Source organism: Buteo buteo, chromosome 28 (assembly GCF_964188355.1).
Source record: "Buteo buteo chromosome 28, bButBut1.hap1.1, whole genome shotgun sequence".
NCBI classification, from domain to species: domain Eukaryota; kingdom Metazoa; phylum Chordata; class Aves; order Accipitriformes; family Accipitridae; genus Buteo; species Buteo buteo.
Genome location: NC_134198.1, coordinates 6,897,103 through 6,919,256, shown reverse-complemented (window position 1 = coordinate 6,919,256; position 22,154 = coordinate 6,897,103). Strand labels below are relative to the sequence as shown.

The 22,154-nt window shown below is 36.8% G+C and overlaps 1 protein-coding gene across 2 annotated transcripts in view; it reads left to right on the top strand.

Annotated features, from left to right (window-relative positions):
- DOCK4 (dedicator of cytokinesis 4) overlaps positions 1-22,154 on the top strand; it is a 253,773-nt gene that overhangs the window by 218,837 nt on the left and 12,782 nt on the right. For both annotated transcript variants that reach the window (XM_075059189.1, XM_075059188.1), the window contains exons 35-48: positions 100-193; positions 3,937-4,085; positions 5,158-5,244; positions 6,923-7,027; positions 9,880-10,021; positions 10,625-10,791; positions 12,083-12,169; positions 13,872-14,048; positions 17,504-17,587; positions 19,440-19,559; positions 19,918-20,039; positions 20,301-20,421; positions 20,940-21,021; positions 21,239-21,348. In XM_075059189.1, coding sequence (XP_074915290.1) covers positions 100-193; positions 3,937-4,085; positions 5,158-5,244; positions 6,923-7,027; positions 9,880-10,021; positions 10,625-10,791; positions 12,083-12,169; positions 13,872-14,048; positions 17,504-17,587; positions 19,440-19,559; positions 19,918-20,039; positions 20,301-20,421; positions 20,940-21,021; positions 21,239-21,348 — 1,647 coding nt within the window. The remainder of the gene's footprint in view (positions 1-99; positions 194-3,936; positions 4,086-5,157; positions 5,245-6,922; positions 7,028-9,879; positions 10,022-10,624; positions 10,792-12,082; positions 12,170-13,871; positions 14,049-17,503; positions 17,588-19,439; positions 19,560-19,917; positions 20,040-20,300; positions 20,422-20,939; positions 21,022-21,238; positions 21,349-22,154) is intronic.

The window sequence follows — 22,154 nt, the reverse complement described above, 5'->3', positions numbered from 1 at the left end:
CATGTATTTCTAGAGCACTGTTTGAAGTCTTTTGTTTGTAACCGCTATCATATGTTTATCAACTTCTACCTTTCATTACAAAATTCAATTTTATTGCAGAATTTTTACAAGACTGAACTGAACAAGGAAGAGATGTATATTCGCTATATTCATAAGCTGTATGACCTACATCTGAAAGCACAAAACTTCACAGGTAATTGAGTACAAACTAGAAAAAGATGTTTAGGACTGGTCCGTGATTTGCAGTCTTTTGCAAACCTGTAAGCTGTATCCTCAGTGCAGATTGTACCAACCCAGGCAACGGCTGAGTTTCCGTGCCCAGTTAATATCTTTCTCAAAATACGGCTTTTTTTCAGCCCCACAACTCTACTACTTGCTGTGGCATGCTGATTGTAAATGACTACTATTGATATGCGCTAGTAATAAATGTGTGATACAGTCATTCTTCACCCAAGAGGAGTAAGTTTAGAGGAAATTTTTGTGAGTCCATTTGGTAGTATCTGAGCCTATATACTTTTTTGGTTAGCTATTTAGTGTGGTGTTTCTACACAGCTGTATTTCAGAATCTAACTTTTAGGTTAAAAAAAGAAAAGAAAGGAAGACCCATATCACTTACTAATGATAAAACAGAGTCCCTAAAACCTATGACAAGTATAGCACTTTGCTGATGTCTTTCTGAATCTTCACATACCACATTTGCAGTACTATCATTCAGGATTTCTCAATGCTAATTTAGTGCCACAGCTGGCCATTGTCTTTTAAATGAAGAAATAAGAACATAATGTGCATGGTTGTTGTTTATACAACATAAAGTGCACTTCATTTGGGTAACTACATGCCATTAATAATTGCTGGAGAAGATAAAATCAGTATCTCTGAATTAAACAATCTTTGGTTGCCAAAATATTTAAATGACCTTATGATATACCTCCATCTTTTTCCCAGTGTTTGCAATTGCAACTGCATGTGTTCAGAATCTGTCCAGAATTTTTTCTTTCTTAAATGCAGATTAGTTGCCTGGGGGTCACTAGTGAACAGGTTATGGGTACCTGCTGCCACAGCAAATTTCCTTATCCTTTTCTGCTATCCATCGGAAAGATCCTTTGCTTGGAGTTTCCACACTCCCTTTGCAGTTCATGGGTTTAAAGTGTAGACCAGATAGCAGGATATATTAAGGAGAGATTTTAAATTCCTCATGTGACCTGGCAGTAGTGAGTCACAAGAGAGTTTCAATTATCAAGCAGTGTATTTGCCACAGCTGGCTTTTATGCCAAACTATTAATTTCCTGATTTTACATAACAGGTCTTAGTAACTCTTTAAGGAATGTTGAGTTCCCTTTACATTGGCTGCTAATGTGTCCAGTTAACCTTCAGCAGTGATATGAACCTAATTTTTTAAATTGTTTTACCATCCGTTCTTATTTTAAACAGTATTTTGCTCAAAAATTATTTCCAGGACTTTGTTTTATTTCCTGTGTATTTATTATTAACACGTGTGATTTTAGCATTCTTTGCCATGGTAGTTTCCATGACTGATAATTCCCTCCCCCCCCCCCGCCATGAGAGCCTTAAGGAAGGATTGTCTCACACCCATGGCATTGGGATAGACACAGTCTTTCCACTAGAAAACAGACTTATGTAGTCCATTGCCTTGCCTTATCAATCAGTGACAACACACAGACCTTCTGTAAATCAGCTGATCTAAAGTACATGGGAGTAGGAAAAGAAGTTTGCTACTTTGGCGGCATTCCTACATGTTGCACCGTTAGTTCACTAACTGCATAGTTTCATTCTAGAGATGAAGCCAGCTTGCCCTTAAAATAATTTTTCTCTCCTTTCATAGTATGATTTACAGGATTTTCTCTAATAATCATCTGTAAAGAAAAAGTCCTTTTTAATATAAAATGTAGCTTCAAATCTTTCTTTACCCAGCAGTCAGTTATAGCTATAAATATAACTCTCTTGAGACTGAAGCACATAAATGCACTGATTCCTCTTGTGTCCCCTCAGTCACCTGAGAAGTGTAATGAGATTGTCTTTGTATCTATCCATCTTAGAAATGTTTAGTTTTTTGACTCTTTCCTGATAAATTGAATTTTCCACATCATGAGTCAACCCTGTTTGTCTCTACTTACTGTTTTGGTGCACAGCCAATAGTTACAGACCTCTCCCAAAGGTACCAATATGTTATTTGTTACCCTGGCCACTGCCAGACATAGAATGCTGAGTAGAGGGACCCTTCAGACCTGTTGTCCAGTATGGCCGTTCTTATTTGAGAAACGTTCTATATACATTTATGATAACTTTAAAAAAAATATTGGTATGGCAGGGAAGAATCTGTTAAAATGAAGGACTGGGATGCCAAGTTAGAAAGGAAGGGTCGTAGTGAGATATCCTGACATGTATTTATGCTCTGCTATCTTCTGCTTCCTTATGATTTTGAATGATTTGTTGTTATCAACTTCATAGATTTTTTTAAATCAGTATATAAATGTGCTGCATTGAGTACCAAACTGTAGCTTGAAACTATGTCAAAGGATGTTACCAGTCAAGCAGCCTGCAAGCTGTGTGATGCCAGAATTAAGACTGTCGGTGAAACTTCAGCCATCTCCCTTGCACATATGTATTGCAGTGCGGCAGCATCATTTTGCACCATGCTTAGCATTTTACAACACTGGGATTCAAAGCACACTCTCCCACAAACATCTGCTGCAGTGATGGTTTTTAATCCATGGGTTCTTGAGCTGGATGCTTAAGAGAAACAGTACTGTTAGAACAAACTCTGTATGGTTTGGTTTAGGTCACTTCTCTTATGGGAACTCATATGGCAGATGCAGAGGTAGGATATGGTTGTCTAAGGCAACCTTACCTTAGCAAAAAAAGTACTTCAGTACTTTATAGTTATTTTTTGCCTTATGTACAACCTATAAAACCTGCAATAAAATAAGTCCAGTAGGCAACTTCTTTCTCCAATGCAGTATGTCTCCAGAATGTGGCCCGTCTTATTACTGGCTCACTCGTTCAAAGTGGTCCTGTGAGTGGAAAAATACACTGGGAACCCTAACTTGGAAAACAAAAATAATGCATATGCACAGTTAGCAAAATTGAATTGTCATAACCAGTAGTAATTCTGGTGTTTCATAATTGGTCAAAGTCTGACTTTGCAATAGAGAGGTTTGTTTAATATTAGTTTTAGTGTACCGTTTCTGAGGAATTCTTTAAATCAAAGTAAAAATGATAATAGTAATTTTGATACTCCCAGGTAATTTCTACCAACCATGATCTAAAGATTACTACACAGTTCTCTGACAAGAGAGCAACAATAGGTTTGATTCCTTCCAAACCTAAAAAAAAAAAAAAAAATTAAAAAAATTGTGTGTGCACTTCTAAGTTATTTGATATGGTAGAGTGTTAAGGCTCAGCTATGAGGGATTTATTTCTGTTATGGAAAGAATGGAGTCTATTAAGCACACATCTGCCTCTCCATTTTCCTCCCAGCCCTGATCTCTTTTGAACTGTGTCCACAGTGCTATCTGTCTTCTTTCCTCTTTCTTTACTGATGTTCCTCATCCTCTGGTCCTTGTTCCCTTGTTCAGACAACAGAGCCATTGAGAGTTTCTCCTAAGCAGTAGGGAAGACTAGGGCTAAGCAGGAAATTGTTTCTTAATTTCTCTGTCCCCTTTGTATTGTCAGACTCCAGGAAAACTTTTCCAGTGCCTCCACGTTAAATAGTGTGTGAAAATTGTAAGCTGAATTTATTATAGCTGTAGATAGTAACTCTGTCCAAAACGAGCACTACCATCTGTCTTATTCTTGAAATAAATCAGTTACCCATTAAAAAGGTGCATTTCATCAGGAGCCTTCACACTTCTGTGTACTTTGTTTGGCTGGTTTTGTTTGGTGTTCGTAAGTACCATGCTATAATTTGTTTTGTAGAGGCTGCCTACACGCTCCTGCTGTACGATGAGCTGTTGGAGTGGTCTGATCGGCCACTGAGAGAATTTCTCAACTACCCCATGCAAACAGAGTGGCAACGTAAAGAGTGTCTCCATCTGACCATCATTCAAAACTTTGATAGGGGAAAGGTAAAACGGTCCTATTTTACTGAGTGGATCTGGAAGGGATAGTTTATTCATTTTAGGATGTGACTTCCAGGGTGGAGGTCTTTTCTCGTATAGATGGGAAGTGTTTGTCATTGCCTGTTTAAGCAGTTACTTAGTGACACAGTCGGTTTCTTCTAATCCTGCATTTATATCCTAGAAATTCCACACTTACCTGTGAGAATAATTTGCATTTGTGTAGCAATTCACTTTGTAACTGTCAAAGCACTTTATAAAAGATAGTATAAGTTCTCCCCATTTTAAAGGTGATGAAAATGAGCCATATAAAGCTGATGAAATTCACTTAGTGACCAAGTGAGGAAAAAAATTCAGGGTTCTGGTCTATTAGGACTATGTTTACACCTTCTAAATCATGTTATGTCTTTTAGAATAGCAATTGCAGAATCTCTAAAAAGGAATGGGTTTTGGGGATCACAGTTCATTGTCATCACTGAGAATGCTTATTCTGAATTAAGCGAGACTAATTATCCTGTAGTCTAAAATTTTATAGACACTTTGTGTGATGATTTGTCTTGCTGATAAACAAGCAATTCATTGCAATTTTGTGTAGCTAATGCAATACCCATGTAAGCCTAGCAAATGTAATCAAACTGATGTTGGTCATCAGTTTTTAAAAAAAAATTTGTAATCAGCTTATAGAGTTCAACTTGTATGGTGCAACAAAGTATTTTTCAATTACAAAAATTAGGGAGGATATATTAAGAATACAATTTTAAAATGTAAAAATCATACTGTGTTGAACCAATCTCGTATGTAGTATCAAAAGGGATGTCTATCACTCTTGCAATGACTTATCTCTTGTGCAGTGATAGTCCTGTAAGAATCATTTATTAAATAAGTCTCTAAATATATTTTCCATCCTTCAAAGAGTTCATCAGTATTACTCAGCAGCTATCAGTATGTCTAGTGGACAATATGTTCAAGTATTTTCAGTTACTGGAAGTGTGACTTAGTATAGAAAGAACAGACCACTAATAAATCACAAATTGTCAAACAGTTGCTTTGAAATTACTGAACATCTTTTACTTGCTTGCAGTGTTGGGAAAATGGCATTATCTTATGCAGGAAAATTGCAGAACAGTATGAGAGCTACTATGACTACAGAAACCTCAGCAAGATGAGGGTAATGTACCTGAGTACTTTTTATCAATCAGAGATCAAAAAGCTTTTTAGTTTGGGTTATAAAACATTACTTAGAAAATTAAATTTGCCATGGAATGGTCCTTAGGTTTGGTTTGCAAACTTTATTTTTTTTGCTTGTGGGTTTTTTCTACAATAGAGATTATAAAAAAGGAGTGTAAGCTTTTTGAAGAAAAATGGGAAAATAAATGATCTGGCAATGTTTGTACCTGTACAGCCCCCCTTTTGTGTGCATCCTTATGCAGAAAAATTATATCACAAATTCACTTTCATTGGTTTCCTATGGTTTATCCAGGGAATGTGCTCTATGCAGTCCTTCACTAGGAGCAGCAGCATATCTTTGCAGTTGTAATTGTGAGCAAACAGCTTGCAACAAGCAACATACACCTTTGCAATTTTTTTTTTTTTATTTACTGCTTAAAAATATGGTCTGTTTAATATCATGTAGCCAAACTGAGGTTTTCCTGGCACAGTCTTCCTGTTTTCTCTCTCATTTTTCATAGAACTCTAAGCATTGTTTCTTTCTTCATTCTTTCTGATACTGTATTTTAAAGATTATTCAGTCTTCTCTTTTCTTGTCTGCTTCTGATGGATTCAATTTATATTGCAGCTTCCTTTTTAAATTTTCTGTACGTGTAGGATGCTTGCTGCTAGGACTTACTGAAGTACACTTAATCCAGAGCTGCTTAACAGCATTATGCAAAATTCTCAACACACAGCTATGTGGCAGTACTCCCTGTGATCTGCTTATTCAATATATATTTAGATATCCCAATGGCAAAATCCTATAAGCAAAAACAAACTGACTATCATCATGTGAATAAAATAATTAGTTTATGCATGTTTAATCAATTGTACTTAATCTGTTTTGTGCTTGAATTGGGAAATATCCTTCTACTATATGTCTTACCTATGTTAATCCAAAAACGGAGGTGTGGGGATTTCTACTAGCAATATAACTAGGTAGCTGTTGATATAGACACATTAAATAGCTGTCTGCGTTACCTAAAACACGGCTAATACTGGGGTTCTTCTCACAGTATTAAAAACTTAAGAGCAGAGAATGCTTTGCTGAAATATCATCAGAAAAAGGGGACTTTGATAGTAAGATCACTTTGTGTCAGTGTTTTGAATGAAATAAAAGCAGGATGTATCGATCAAAAATAATGTTAATTGCTATTGTGAGATTTTTAAAGGAACTCACATTTGATGCTTAAATCATTGGAATCTGGTATGATTTGGACACAACTTTTGAATATGGAAATAGGAATTTGCTGACTAAACTAACCACTCTACTGCCATGTGTTTGGATGATTAGCAGATTACTGGGTCATAAGTTTCAAACTGTGTTTCTATTACTTCCTTTTTTCATTAAAGATCTATGCATGTTGTCATTAATCTAATATTTTACCCCTTTAATATAGGTACTTCATATTTAAAAGCAATTTTTTTTTTTAATTCTTGGAAACTTTCAGGTCATTAAGAAGTATAATTATTTAATCTGATGCATTCAGAGGCTTCTGGATGTCCTTATTGTTGCTCAGAGATGCACTGCAATTCCAGTACTCCAGAGCAGTGTGCTGAAAGACACTATGTTTATGTGCTGAAAGACAATATGTTTTCAAAAAAGAATAATTGCATTTCTTATCAATCTCACCCAGATGATGGAAGCATCTTTGTATGATAAAATTATGGATCAACAGCGTTTGGAGCCAGAATTTTTCAGAGTTGGATTCTATGGGAAAAAGTTCCCATTCTTCTTGAGAGTAAGTGAATTGAAAATAAACAGAATGGAGTAATTCTGGAATTCATGCTGTCATTCATAATCACTTTTGCTATGTGAGAATTTGATCATACCATATGTAAGTTCTTATCCTGTGAGAAACAAGGAATTCTTTGTGATAATGAATAAAATATCCTTATGTTTTCAGGGTTAAGAAAAGGTCCTGTCTAATGGAAAGACAAACGCTAGGCTTCCAGAGTCCCACATAAACTTAATATTCATGTTTATGTTGGAAACCGTGCACCTATACTATTCCACAGACCAACATCATCTTTTCATGGTAGTTTGTTCCCTTTGTCCTGTTCTGTTTCTGCTGGTGGCTGCTCAGAAGGCAGCTGTCAGAAGAGGTATTGCTTGGCAGTGGGACAATCAGTAATTTAGCATTTAAGTAATTACATTTCCAAAGTTCCTTTTTTTTTAAATGACTTAGAAATTCAATGTGCTGAGTTTCATTGATTATCAGTGTACGAAAGCAGACAAGATACATAAAGTTACTCTTGACCATTAATCTTGGATTCTGAAGTTACTGAAGTGCCCTTGAAAATGTTCTCCTCTTCCACAGTCTGCAGTGGTTTAGCTGCATTGACTGTCACCTTGGGAAGAGAACAGAACCCGTCTTATTCATGGAGCTGCTGCAATCGTAATCCAAGCTCCTCTTCCTATGATAATTCAAATAAATGACAAAGGGATGTGCCCTGTATGGTGGAGGCCTAAAAAGCCTGATTTTATTTTGCCTTTGTGGTGGGGAAACTGACAAATTCCAAATGGTAAATGTAGCATGAAACTCTCCCCTTTAAAAGCGATGCACAAAAAGAGTCTGATGGGCACATAGTTTTTGATATTATGTTAATATATCATCTGTATAAACCAATTTGAAAATGTTGATTAGAATTTAATTTTTAGATTATTAAATGGCAACCGATGAAGTAAAAGTACTGGAAAAAGTTGCACAATAGTGCAATACTTTCAGACCTGTAAGTCTCTCACTGCTTATGCATCTGCCCAGGAAGTATTTATACATTTATGTCGTGGTTTAACCCCAGCCCACAACTAAGCACCATGCAGCTGCTCACTCACTTTCCCCCCCAACCCAGTGGGATGGGGGAGAGACTCGGGGTGGTGGGGGGGGGGAAATGGTAAAACTCATGAGTTGAGATAAGAAAAGTTTCATAGAACAGAAAGGAAGAAACTAATAATGATAATAATAACAAAAATAAAATGACAGTAATAAAAGGATTGGAATATACAAAACAAGTGATGCACAATGCAATTGCTCACCACTCGCCAACTGATGCCTGGTTAGTTCCCGAGCAGCGATCCCCCCAGGCCAGCTCCCCCCAGTTTATACACTGGGCATGACGTCACATGGTCTGGAATATACCCCTCTGGCCAGTTGGGGTCAGCTGTCCCAGCCGTGTCCCCTCCCAACTCCTTGTGCCCCTCCAGCCTTCTTGCTGGCTGGGCATCAGAAGCTGAAAAATCCTTGACTTGGTCTAAACACTGCTTAGCAACAGCTGAAAACATCAGTGTGTTATCAACATTCTTCTGATCCTAAATCCAAAACACAGCACTATACCAGCTACTAGAAAGGAAATTAACTCTATCCCGTCCAAAACCAGGATAATTTTCCAAGTTAAATGTACATAGCACAGATCTATGCTTGCAGCACCAGCAAGGAACACCTCAAAACTTAGTACATTTGATTTAATTTTTTTATGGCAAAGCAGTTTGTAAGTCTGGCTGTGCTTGCTATAGAAGGAATAAAGAATAAAGCATCAGATTAAAGCTTTCACATTTTAATTTGTAGTTGCACAGTAACACTATTGCAGTTGATTTCTTGAAGCGATTCCCCTGAAAGTCTGGGGTCTCAGAATTGAGTGCTCCCTGTCTCTGTTGTCAAGATACTATAAGGATAACAACTGTTTCTATCTAAACCTGCTTCAAGAGGAACACATTAGTGACGACTTCTTAGAATTTTCTAATACAGATTTTCAAAGGAAATTAATTTAACAGTGTTTGTAGAAAAATAGTTAAGGCATTTCCATATTTCAAATGTGTGTGCAAGCAGAATCAAACCAAAAAGTGCTGTCCAGAGCTACAGGAAGCCCTCAGCATCGCCATGGTCTGTGACTAGTTCCAATGGGTACTCCAAATCCAGGCTTCTCATGTTTAGTGTAGGATGTGCGTTGTATCTGTATTTATGTTGTGCAATCTTGGGAAAGTAGTGGTGCAGGTAAAACAAATTATGTTGGGGCCAGGAGTATTATTTTGCTTCCTGTCGTGAAAACTGGATAATTTTAATTTACCAGGCTGATAATTGATAAGCATTTAGAGGATAAGACAAAACAAATGCATTCTACCATTTTCTTACGCATTGTTTTTCTTCAGAATTGTGTAACTTCAAAGCAAAGTTTCCTAGTTCCTCATGGAAAGGACTTGCAGCCCATTTCATTGTCTTAACTGTCTGTTGCATTATATTTTTGTTACATATTTTATACAGTCTGATATGTTATGTTAGTTACATTCTTTAATCCAATAAGAACCATTTCTCCCTTCAGATTTTTATTAAAGCTTTAAGTATAATTGTTTGATTTTTCCAGACTTTTGAATAAAACATACTTTATATGGTAAAATTTCCTTCTTTTAAGTAACCTATTCTTTCTAGAGTTCTTATTTTCATTCTTGACTTTTGTTTCTTATTTTTTCCTTATTTAAATGATGTAAAAATTGCCTAGAAAGTCTATATTTAAGAGCATGTGTTTGGATCTATCTAATGAAACCCAACTATTTTCACATAACTTGCTCTTGGTTTTTTTTTTTTCTTATTCTGCTCAGAATAAGGAATTCGTTTGCCGAGGACATGACTACGAAAGGCTGGAGGCCTTCCAGCAGCGAATGTTGAATGAGTTCCCTCATGCCATTGCTATGCAACATGCTAACCAACCGGATGAGACCATCTTTCAGGCAGAAGCACAGTGTATCCACATAATCACAAACCAGTACACTGCAGTTATGCCTTCCATGCTTTTGAAAACTGTAGGTACACCGATAGCCAATTTCAATCACAATGTGCCTCCACTGAAATAAATGGAGGGTGAGAATTCCCCTGCAATTTGTCCCAGTCACTCTATTATGTTTGGATATTTTTTTGTGTAATTGTTGGTTTTATTTAAAAATTCCTTGACAGGTTATTAAGATTTTTACTTTAGTAGAACTATCACTGCTGTGATAATGGTGTGTCAGTTCAAGTTACAGTAATTCAAGTTCTTACTATACAACATAATGTTACCATGGCATGACGTGTTCTGTGTAAGAATATATTTTTAATTACATCCCTATACTCCATATACTATTCCACGTAAGTAGCTCTATTTCAAAAATAAATACGAAATTTTCAACAAAACAGTATAAAGAAATCCAAACCGTTAAAAAATCTCTCAGGTTCTTTTCCTAAGCCATTAATAGTCTAGAAGCATTTTATGGTACACACTTTAAAGAGTTTTTCTTCTGTCATGCTTCAGGAGTCAATATGCTTTGCTAATTTGAATGAAATGGGATAGCCTTAACTCTTTACATACAGACTTGCAGATTTATGCAGTGACGCCAATTCCAGAAAACCAGGAAGTCCTGCAGAGAGACGGCATTCCCGATAACATCAAGAGCTTTTACAAAGTAAATCATATCTGGCGATTCCGATATGACAGGCCATTTCACAAAGGGACCAAGGACAAGGAAAATGAGTTCAAGGTAAAGTACCATGCTCCTTCCCAAGCTACTGGACCTGTGGACTTATTTGTAACATCAACGATAGTTGTGTTATTCAAGCGAGTGTGGTATAACAAATTCGCCAGAGAATATGGTAGCTCAGATTTGACTGTTTCACTTCTCATTTTAATTAAAATAATATGAAAAATATATGGGAGATGGGAAGGTCTTGTTGTATATGGGAATAGGAGAGAAAAAAGTACCCGTTTGTTTTTGCAAATAAAAAAAATTTTGTGATATATTGAAGGCAGAACTGGAGACAGCAGAGCAGCCTCCAGAGAAGTTTGTAAGGTAGATGGGAAAACATTGTTAAGTAGGTAATCTGGGGTATGGATAAGATTGCCAGAAGTTCTCTCTCCCTAGAGGAAGGGAGAGACAGTTTTGACTAAACTGCAGCATAATGTTCTGTTCCTGTGATATCAAGACTAAAAACTACCTCTGGTTTTAGAGATTGTCTCAGAGAAGAGCAATAGTTCCTTCCCTAATATGTAAATTACTTCTGTCCCTCCTGATAAAAATGTCACGCTGAAAACTCATCTTGCATTCTTCTGGTGTAATTTTATTTCTGACCCACTAGAAACACATCCTGATGCAGAACATATTCTGGTATTCAGACACACAAAGAGAATTATCCCATAATAATTTTGTTATAAAGTCAGAGGAAAGAACTGTAAGGGTAATAAATTAACTAAATTAAGTCACTATTTTCCTTTAATTAAAGCATAGGGCTTTATTTTAATTGTACAGCTTATATATATTTTGTGTAAGCGCTATCCTATGTGTTGATTTGTCATTTTACAAACCTCTTGCACAAAGTGTTTAACAGTAGTATATTTGAGTATCCCATCAGCCATGCATTGTGGAATCTCAAACAGGACTTCACAGAGGAGAGCTGGTCACTCTGTGTGATCTCTAAGTTGTTCTGCTTTAGAACTCTCCCTTTTCTCAGATGTCATCTCAGAAAGTCAGTACTAAAATGCTAATTTAGTGTGAGTGACTTTTGGAGATTAGGGGACAACATATAAGATAGAATAATACCATGTTTAAGGGCAAAGAATCAGCAGAAATTACTGCTTAGGAGTGGGTCCTAGAAAGTAAGGAGAAAAGTGAATGTCATAGGCTTCTGGGATAGACATTTCAGTAGAAATTTGGATGTTAATACTTTTTTTATGTACGCCATTACTTAAATGAAGGTATTCATAAAGAAAACTGGGAATAATTAAGAACAATACAGAGGCAATTTAGGGAAATCAATTGGTTTTGTATATTGTAGAGTCTATGGGTGGAGAGGACCACACTGATCTTGGTGCAGAGTTTACCTGGAATATCTCGTTGGTTTGAAGTGGAAAAACGTGAAGTAGTGAGTATGAGACTGATGGCAGTACATATTGTGGGTTGGTTTACTTCCTTAATCGTACGTTATTTGATGAACTATTTTAAGATTGAGTACCCATATCTAATTTCTTTGAGCAAGTTTTCAAGCTGGCTATGACAAAAGTATTTATGAAATATTTTGAGTTCTGTGGTTTCTCTTACCTTGAAAAGTATTATTAAGAACCACCCTTATTCATTTAAACAGTTGAGAACAATAATGGGCAGCCAAAGGCAATATTTAATGTCAGCAAATTACTTTCTTAAAACTCAGCATGATATAACATTTAATACTTAGAATATCTATAGTTTAACATATTTTTCAGTATGCTTGAAAAGTAAACATTCTCCAAGTTCCTGTACTATAATAAATGCCATGTGGGTATATTTCTATGTCTGCCTAGAGCTCTGTTGAAGTTCCCAGTTCTCGGCATGGGCAAGAAAGTATGCCTGGGCAGGGAAGCATGCCTACGCAGAACCTGTAGGAATAGGGTCTAACGTAGCAATCTGTTAGTGACACACTGTGATTTCTTCTCCTTCCTTGTTGTTATTTTTCTTAGAAAATCCTTAAATACATTTCAAATGTATTTGAAGGAGCGTTCCTCCTATAAAGATCTCTAAATAATTGGTCAATTGTGAAGCCCAGGACTATATCACCTGTAACTGGTTTCCTTCCTGTCAAAGCCAGTCTTACAATAGTCCCATTAAATATAGGGATACCATTGTACAACTGATTTTTCCCTAAAAGTCTACTGTGTTTTTCTTTTATAATAGCAACAAAATGTCATTCATTCACCATCTTGATATTCTCCTGTAGAAAACAAAAATGGAATTTTGTAAAAATGAAAAAATTGTGTGACATGAGAAATTTTGTGAGTTGACTCCTACTGACTCCTTACTAGGTTAATATGACCCCTAATATGAAGATCCTCAGTTTACTATCATGTTACCATTATACTCACCATTTCCAAAAGTTAACTGTAATAGTTTTTCCTGGGCTTGTACTGGGTCATGACTCAGATTTGTGCTTGTATGTTTTGGTAAATTATAGCAACTGCAGGCCTGTACTTTTCCCATCGTTTCGCTTTTTGCTTTTCCTGCAGTTCATGCTACCTGTGAGAAAAGCCTCCTCACCCTCTAGAGAGGACAGGCACATCCCGCTCCAGGACTGCCCTTGACTACAACTTGGTTATCAGCTTACATTCAAACTCCTCATCCATAACGTCTAGTTGTTGACTTCACTTTGGGTGAGAGAACTAGCTCACCCATACTGAAGCTCTTCTCTGTGCCCTTAAGCACGGTGAAGCTCTCCCTGACCTCAAGCCCAATTTAGGTAAAGTTGCCAAGGACAATTTAGCCCTGAAATCCAAGAGTTCCACCACAGGCTGAAGTGTGTGAGTGTTTTGCAGCAAGGGCTGAGTACCTCTCAAGGTCAGATGGTGAATCTACAAGCGAGGGAGGGTTGTTTATTTTGGTCCTTGATTATATGATGAAATTAATTCTCTCTGTGCTCAGAATGTACACTCAGAGAGTGTAGCCCAGGTGAGAAGAACTTTTTCTGCCCCCAATACTCTAGAACATAGAATAACATTGTTTTATCATCTTTTAAGAAATCAGAAATTACCTTTAATATATTTCATCTTTTGACTGAAGATTAAGTATGTTTGCAATGTTCCTCACTCCTCTTTCAGGTGGAAATGAGTCCCCTTGAGAATGCTATTGAAGTCTTAGAAAATAAGAACCAGCAGCTGAGAACACTGATTAGTCAGTGTCAAACTCGACAAATGCAAAATATTAACCCTCTCACGATGTGTCTAAATGGGGTCATTGATGCAGCAGTTAATGGTGGAGTTGCTAGATACCAAGAGGTAAATAATTTATTTTCTGCTTATTAAAAATCTGTTATAAGACAGTTTCTTACTGATTTCTTTCTCTGTACAGATGCAGCTTCTCTGTATGAATTGAGGGCAGAAAGTACTATATCAATAATAGTTTTAAGTATACCTGTATTGCAGTTTTGGGTGAGGTGATGTTAAATATGTATCGCTTTATTGATACAACTGTGTTGCTGCAGATAGTCCCATAGATTTACTCCAGTGATGAGTGGATTCACAATTACCTTGCATTCCTTAGTGGTTTGTTTGGGGATTTTTAATGAAATAGTTAATTGTGACTATTATAATATATTCCCTCCCCCCTGCCCTTCTAGGTCAGGAGCTACTTGTGGCTGACCACCAAATTTACTTTTGTGCTGACATTCTAATTTTAAGAGAGAAATATATACATATATATACATAAAATTCTTAACAAGAAATTTATTATCTTGAAGAATCATGCTTTTCTAGACCCTTCTGCTTTCTCTTCTCCAAGTTTTTAAGGAAAGCTATTTTCTGGAAAAGTCTAGTAAGATATAATACATATAATTAAGAAATGCCTAACACTGGATTTGTTCCTAAAAGCTGTTCCTCATTATTATGATCTCTGAATCACCTTAGGAGAACCTTAAAAGTTTCAGATGCTGTATTTCCATAAAATTCTGTGGAATTTTGAAACTGCAGTAAAAAGAAACGAAGGATTTTATTTTTTTCAGCTCAGCTTGGTTTTCCTCCGTCTCCTAATTGTCTTATGAAATACTGAGTCTGCTGGTTGTTCCTTTTCCATTGAAAATGTCAAGTTGAATAACATTCTGTCCACTTGTCTCAAAGGCTGCAAGATTTGCTGTTCACTCAACAGTGTTAAATTTGATAAAAATGTGTCTAAATTAAACTACAAGAAATTGAGTCCACTGTATTGTTAGAATCTGTCATCAAACCGCAATGTTATGAAAATTGTGAGACTAAAGCCAAGCAGTACCATTTTTGATGTTTCCCAGCTGCCTTTAAACAGGAGTAAAACTGTTTAGCATTGTAAAGCTCCACGAAGGGTGTCCCTTGAGAAATACAGTCATGTCAGAGCTATGTCTGGTTTGAATTAGCAATGTCAGAGCCAGCTCGATGTCTCTGCATAGCTTTCCGTTCTTCACGAGCATATTAAAGGTTCTAGCTTGCTCCTTTCTTATTGTTGTTCTTAGCTGCAATTCTTGATCTCCTAGACAGTCTTCATGTTTCAATTCGCTTCTGTCCTCTCCCTCTCTCTCTTGCTATATAGTGAAGTAGGACTTTTCACCAATTTGTGTTGTAAACACTAAAACTGCTAGCAATAGTTGTGAGATTTGGTGGGGTTTTTTTCTATTTCACCCCCATTCTCTTTGCGTGTCCCTTTTTCAGTCTTTATGTCTTCCTGCTGTTTTGTTGCTTCTTATCTTCTACCTTCCTCCTTTTCCTCTCCTCTGTAAATGCTTTTCTCTGCCTATCTGTTTCACTTGCTTTTGCCTTCTGCCTGTACAAAGCTCAAAACTCAGCCAGTCTTGGAGCATGTGGTCTTGAGGTAAGCATGCCCACATCTTTACAGATATCCTCCTTCCCTTCAGGCAACTTCCAAGCTTAAAGAAGTGTTAAAACCCAGCAAATAACGTCCTCTGGCCAGCTGCTGCCTTCTTAATTCTGCCCTCTTTCCTCCTTTTTCCTCCTCTGATGGGATAAAAAACAGTGTTCTAGTTATTCAGCCCTTTGGCCAGTATTGCAGGTGTTAAAGCTATGCTTTCACTGGTTTCGGTACAGGAACAGATTCCAGGAAAATCTACAGAAGAAATAGTTATTATGCAGCACCTTCATGTCTGCTAAAAAATGGCTGTAGACTGAACCACTGATTTTTAAAAAATTTTTCTGAACTGCTGGAAAAATCATGAAGTGTGTGTTTTGTGCCCACTAACACCTCTCAAACTGCAATTTGTACTACAACTTAGATTTCTTTTAGCTCATTTACATGATTAATTATTGGAAACCACTAGTTCCAATAGTGTTACTGGATTTAGTCAAATCCTGATATATTTTTTTCCTGAAGTATTGGTGATTTTTTTTTGAAGTTGGATTATTACGTCTCTGACTTGTATTACAGATCTGTATAAATCTCAGCCCAAAACCACTGGGACACCACCTGCTTGATATTGGAAGAACATTAAGCTTGTAGCTGAGGCCAAAAAAACATCAGCTGGCAGAAGTTTGTGATTTTAGCAAGGATCAGAGGGCTCCTTCTAACAATTTAAACGTTAATTCTTATAATTCTACTTATCTGCAGTGAAAGGACCATGTGAATAAATGTTCTTCATTACAGGATCAGCATTTTCTAGACAGGTCTCGGCACTTCTTTGTTATGGGTTGTCACAGCATAAAATTTTGGAACTGAATCAGAGGAAGGGGTATATTTATCTCCAGCTCCACTGCTTCCCGTATTTACAAATGATTCTGCACAGCAAAAATTTTAACAGCTAAAGTTAGATGGAGAACATTGTAAGAAGTATGTGAGGGAAATGCTAAGACAGGTTCAAAAGGAAGACACAGCATGGAGCAGCCACTATTATCCTTTCAACTCTATGGACAGAAAACGATGTGTATGTATAGGTACACATACAGACACTTGTTGTGACAAAATGCTCTTTTGAGAAGGTCTAAAAATCTCTCAAATGAGCAGCTGGGCATTTTCTTTACAGAATAGTGTCAAGAATTGTTGTAAACTCAATGTAATACCCTTGCAGCTTAGGATAGTTGCCATGTTAAGAGAGATGCAATTGTGAACAACCAGAGGAGTGCTATGTCCAGGCCATAGCTGGCGGGTAAAATGTCTTTGAGGTGCTATAGCTGGCACCATTTGAGCATTGGAGATGGGGTGGAAAGTCAGGTAAGCTCATGAACACACCTGGATGTTGGCCAGATGCTCCTGAATTGAGAAGTGTGGCTTTTTGACATCAATGTTACTGTGAGTTCTTTAAAACGTTATTTATGTTAGGAGTGAATAAGAAGATAATGTCACAGCTCCAATATATATAATAGCATACAGTCCCACACTGTTCTTAAGATACCTTTATATTTAAGGACTAATGAAGCTCCTAGTATGAACACTCCTATGTCACTGTTAATGGGGAAGAGATATTTAGTTCAGGTGACCTGTGTTTGGTTTCAACTCTGATTTGCAGTTTTCCAAATTTGATTCAGGATCTGTCCTGGATATTGAAACCTGGTAAATTCCACTCAAGAGTGGCTATATTTTATTTGCCCATAGTCTCCACCAACACATATGTGAATAATCAATTATTTAATTTTTATTATCCTCTATTGCAGAAGAAAGGAGCTTTTGTTTCAAAAATATCATCTAGAAGCTTCAAAAAAAAAAAAAAGTCACGTGTTTTTACTCACTTTATGTTACTTTGTGATTTTATTCTGCTTAGGCATTCTTTGTCAAAGAATACATCTTGAACCATCCAGAGGATGGAGAGAAGATCACACGCTTGAGAGAGCTGATGCTCGAGCAGGTAAAGTGGGGAAAAGACTGACTGGGTGGCTTGCTCAGCTGTTCTAGCTAAAAGCGTCCCAAAATAAAACATAAAATTTCAGAGGTTAGTAACTGCCCAGTGGTCTTCAGTATTTTCTGAATTAGATTCAAGTAGACAGTAACTTCCTATACAGGTAGCTTTCTGGGTCATGTTAATATTTTTTCCCTAGTCCTTTTTGTCATCTTCTTAATCACTTCAAACTATTCTAAATCAAAGGTTGAATGAGAGGCAAGTTTTTGTCTTGTGATGCTCATATGCAAATATTTGCACAACATGTTTTACCACTACTACAGAATAAACATTATCTCATGAAACGTTTCATGGCTTCAGCAAATATTTGTATGATGTATTTTACCAATACTACAGAACAAACATTTTCACTATCAAGTTTAGCATAAGAGAAAAAAAAAAACAAATGAAAAATCTTACTATAGTGGAATATATCTAATAATAATTGCCAAAGTAGGTAGGCAGTAAAACAAACACCAAGTGACTAAACAGGTGAGTATGCTATGCATTATATGATTTTTGTATTATTTCTTCATTTATTTATAAGACAACAAACTACCAGCCTCAAATATGAAGTGTCTTCATTTAGAAATGCTGAAAAAAATTATTTTGATCAAATGATCCTACTAAATATTTCAGCTTTTTTAACTGGTGTTTACCTATCTTTGTTCTATGCAGCATGTTGAAATTTCAAACTTTATTGCCAGCTTGGGATAAAGAAGTCAGAGTATTGGAATTTGGCAAGATGGAAATTCCATTTTTCATCAGTATTGTGGTACCTTTTGGTCAGACCAGCTGAAGGGCAGATCCTCAGACAGTATAAATCAGAATAGGTTCACCAAGCTCACTACAATTTCGTTTAGATCATGTATAGTAATTTACATTGCAGTTTTGATTTCTCAAGCTATAGTTAATCTCACTAACCCTTACAATTTAAAACTGGAGTTAATAACTTCCTATGACAAAAACATGAATTCCAAGCGATAGCCGTTAAACGCTGTCTGGCACCCACAGCTGGTTAACAGAAGACGCGGAGGGTTCGGAAGGGCTGGGATGTCTGTGTGTGCGGACGGATGTGCTGCAGTCCTGACCCCGGGTCAGTGATGCTGCGCAGCTGTGTGCCCGCTCGCAGGCTGCCTGAAAACGTCAGCTAGTAGTTCTTATCCAAAGATATTACAGCATAGTGTAGCTATTTTGTTTTTAAATTTGAGTTAATCTGATTCCTCATCTAACCAATTCAGTATTTTAAGTGCCTGTGACCAAATTTGAGCAAGATTAGAGTTTTAGCAATGTTATTCTGAAGGCTGTCAGGCCTTGCTTCAAGAATAAACATAAAGCCACCACTTACTGAGGTCTCTGGGGAGTTGGAATAGGATAGGGAACCGTGGACTTCATTGAAAATATGTTACAGGGTCTCTTGTGGATGTGGTCATTGCCGTTGTTTCACACTTTTTATAACTGTTCTTGTAGCAAATGGCTTTTATTTAGGGTTTAGAACTGCTCCTTTGTAAAGTTGCCGTTTAGCCGGATTTTTCACTACGTTATCCATAGTGGTTTTTATATTAGAGTTGAATTCACATCAGCCAAATCTTTGGGAAAGTTGAACAGTAAAATGGGAAAAGGCATAAATCCTCTTTGTGTATTACTGGTTTTAGTCTTAGGCCTTGTTTGATTACAGGTCTATCAGGGATTTAGATAGATGCTTTTAATACAACATGCATTTTGGTGGATTTTTTTTATTAGTATCCTAAATGATGATGAAAGCTTAAGGAAAATGGATCCAAAAATGTATTTTTCCCTAATTTCCTCCTCTCTTCTGCAGGCCCAGATTCTAGAATTTGGCTTGGCAGTGCATGAGAAGGTGGTGCCACAGGACATGAGGCCATTGCACAAAAAGCTGGTGGATCAGTTCTTTGTGATGAAGTCAAGCTTGGGAATACAGGTACGAGAGCAGGTGCATGGATAAACGAGGACACTTTTTAGCTGCGATAAGGGTTGTTAAATTTTCCCAAGCAACAAATAGTGACATCTTTTGGTTGTTTGTCCACATTACATCTTGTAGCATTCTTACAGTACCACAAAGCACAGAGAAAGTTAATAAACTTTCCGTACAGTGCAGAGAAAAATAGTCACGTTTTACTAAAAGGAAAGTATCATCATTGAAAAGTTAAAATATTTGTCTTACTAATGATGAAGCTGATCCAAAATGCAGATATAACTGTTCAAATGACTCTGTGTCTTACAAAATGCTTGATGATATTATGTTCCTTTTAATTAATCTTCTTTTAACAACTTGCTAGGAATTTTCTGCCTGTGTACAAGCTAGCCCTGTTCATTTCCCAAATGGAAGTCCTCGTGTATGCCGAAATTCCATACCTGTTTCTATGAGCCCTGATGGTGCCAGGGTAATACCACGACGCAGGCAAGTTAAAATCCTAGAAATTGATAGATTTTGTTACTTGTGGAAGATGAGCCATAAAATACTTCTCTTGTGTGCATGCTTCCTCATATGCTCCGCCTGAAGTATCTTCAGTCATGAATAGCTGATATGTATATTCTCTTTCTCTCTCAACTAATAAATCCAAATTAAACTGTGGAGATTAATAAACATGCTCTTTTCACATGAAAAATTATGATTGGCAACTGAAGTTAACCATTTTGTATTTCATTATTCTCATAATAGTCCCTTGAGTTACCCAGCTGTCAATCGGTATTCATCCTCATCACTGTCATCCCAAGCTTCTGCTGAAGTCAGCAATATCACTGGGCAATCAGAAAGCTCCGATGAAGTTTTTAACATGCAGGTACAAATTGTTGTCATTCTTCAAACTAAACAGGATCTTTCTTAGGAGGCTATTTACTAAATTCATGCTTCTATTATTTCATTCAGAAATCTCAAAGTTATTGCTGATACTTCTTTTAATAAACAAATCTTTAAAGGGGCTGTTAACCTCCTTAACTTAGAACAATTTTTTGTGTAACTGTTTCTTCTTCGTTAACTTAAGAGCATGAATTTTTATAAAAGTAATAAGCAGCAGTGCACTATGATGCGAAGTCATCTGACCTTACATAGACTTTTCTGTCCAGTTGTCACAGTTGTGATGTAATTATTTTAATATATTAATTACATTTCTATTTATTTGAGATTTTACTACATCTTTCTGTAGTTACATTAATGCTTTTTATGCTGGTTTGCTATTTTGAAATGCTGAGAAACTAGTCTAATAAATTACAAGTTCTTTGTTTTAGTGAAAAATGTTATCAATTTTTGTTTTCTAAACCAGTAAGTGTAATGTAACAACAGCATCTCTTCTATACGCAGCCTAGTCCGTCTACCTCAAGCCTGAGTTCTACTCATTCTGCTTCACCTAATGTGACCAGTTCTGCTCCATCCAGTGCCAGAGGTCAGTGTTCATCTCCTGTGGTAAACCATATGAAATTTTTCTTGATATGTTATGCAGCTGAATTTCTGCACGGTATCACTGGTCAGACATCAAATTTAGCCAGTTGTTTGAGGAATATGAATTATTGGGGACTGAGAATTTCTTTGTCATAAGCATAGAATTGAAATGTCTGAGTTCCATTGCATGAATTTAATCTCTTGACATATTTATATTCTAGCCTCTCCTCTGTTGTCTGACAAACATAAGCATTCCCGGGAAAACTCCTGCCTGTCCCCCAGAGAGAGGCCCTGCAGTGCCATCTACCCTACTCCTTCAGAAACCTCGCAGGTAGGAAGCTTGTTGGGAGTCCTCTGAACACAAGTAACTAAGATGATGATAAAGGCACTTGTTGAACTTTGAGCAGATTCACTGTCTGCTCACTGCTGTTAAATTTCAAGGGTTTTTTTTTGTTTTCATAAGCAAATACTCTATTTTACATGAAAGAGATCTGACTAGGATACATGGTGCTTGATCACATTTCTGCTTGCTTGGTCTAGGTTTAGACATGGTTTTTGATACTTACTCAAATGCAAAGACTTAGCAGATGACGCAGCCTGCTTGTGTGAAACAGCAGTGTTTGTTCAATCTAGGGAAGAAGAGAGAAAGAAAAACTGTTATCACAGCAGTTGTCCATGTTGACCTCCCCTTTATTTCTTCTGAAATAGCTAATCCTAGCCACTGTGAGATAATAACCCACTCCATGTGGCGATTCCTATTTTTCAATGTAGTTTCAAAAAGAAAGACATTGTATTACTCCAGAGAAAAGAATGAGTTGTGTTCCTACCTTAAAATTACTGTTACATAGGTCTGTATGAAATTTGTATCTTCTGAGTTATCTGAAATGCAAAATGAGCTTGGTGAGCTGGCCAGTTTTGAATCCTTATTTCATCTTTTCTTCTTAATGGACCTACTTTCCTAAAGTGCTTTCCTTTAACACAGTTGCTCTTTTAATCCATGCCATCACACAACGCACCTCTTGCTGAAGCTGAGACAGATGAGAACATAAGTACAGTGTGAAAGGCCCTCCTCTCAACACTCTCATTTCCACCAGAAATTTTGCCTTTGATAAAAAACAACTTGGTAGTCCAGGATCC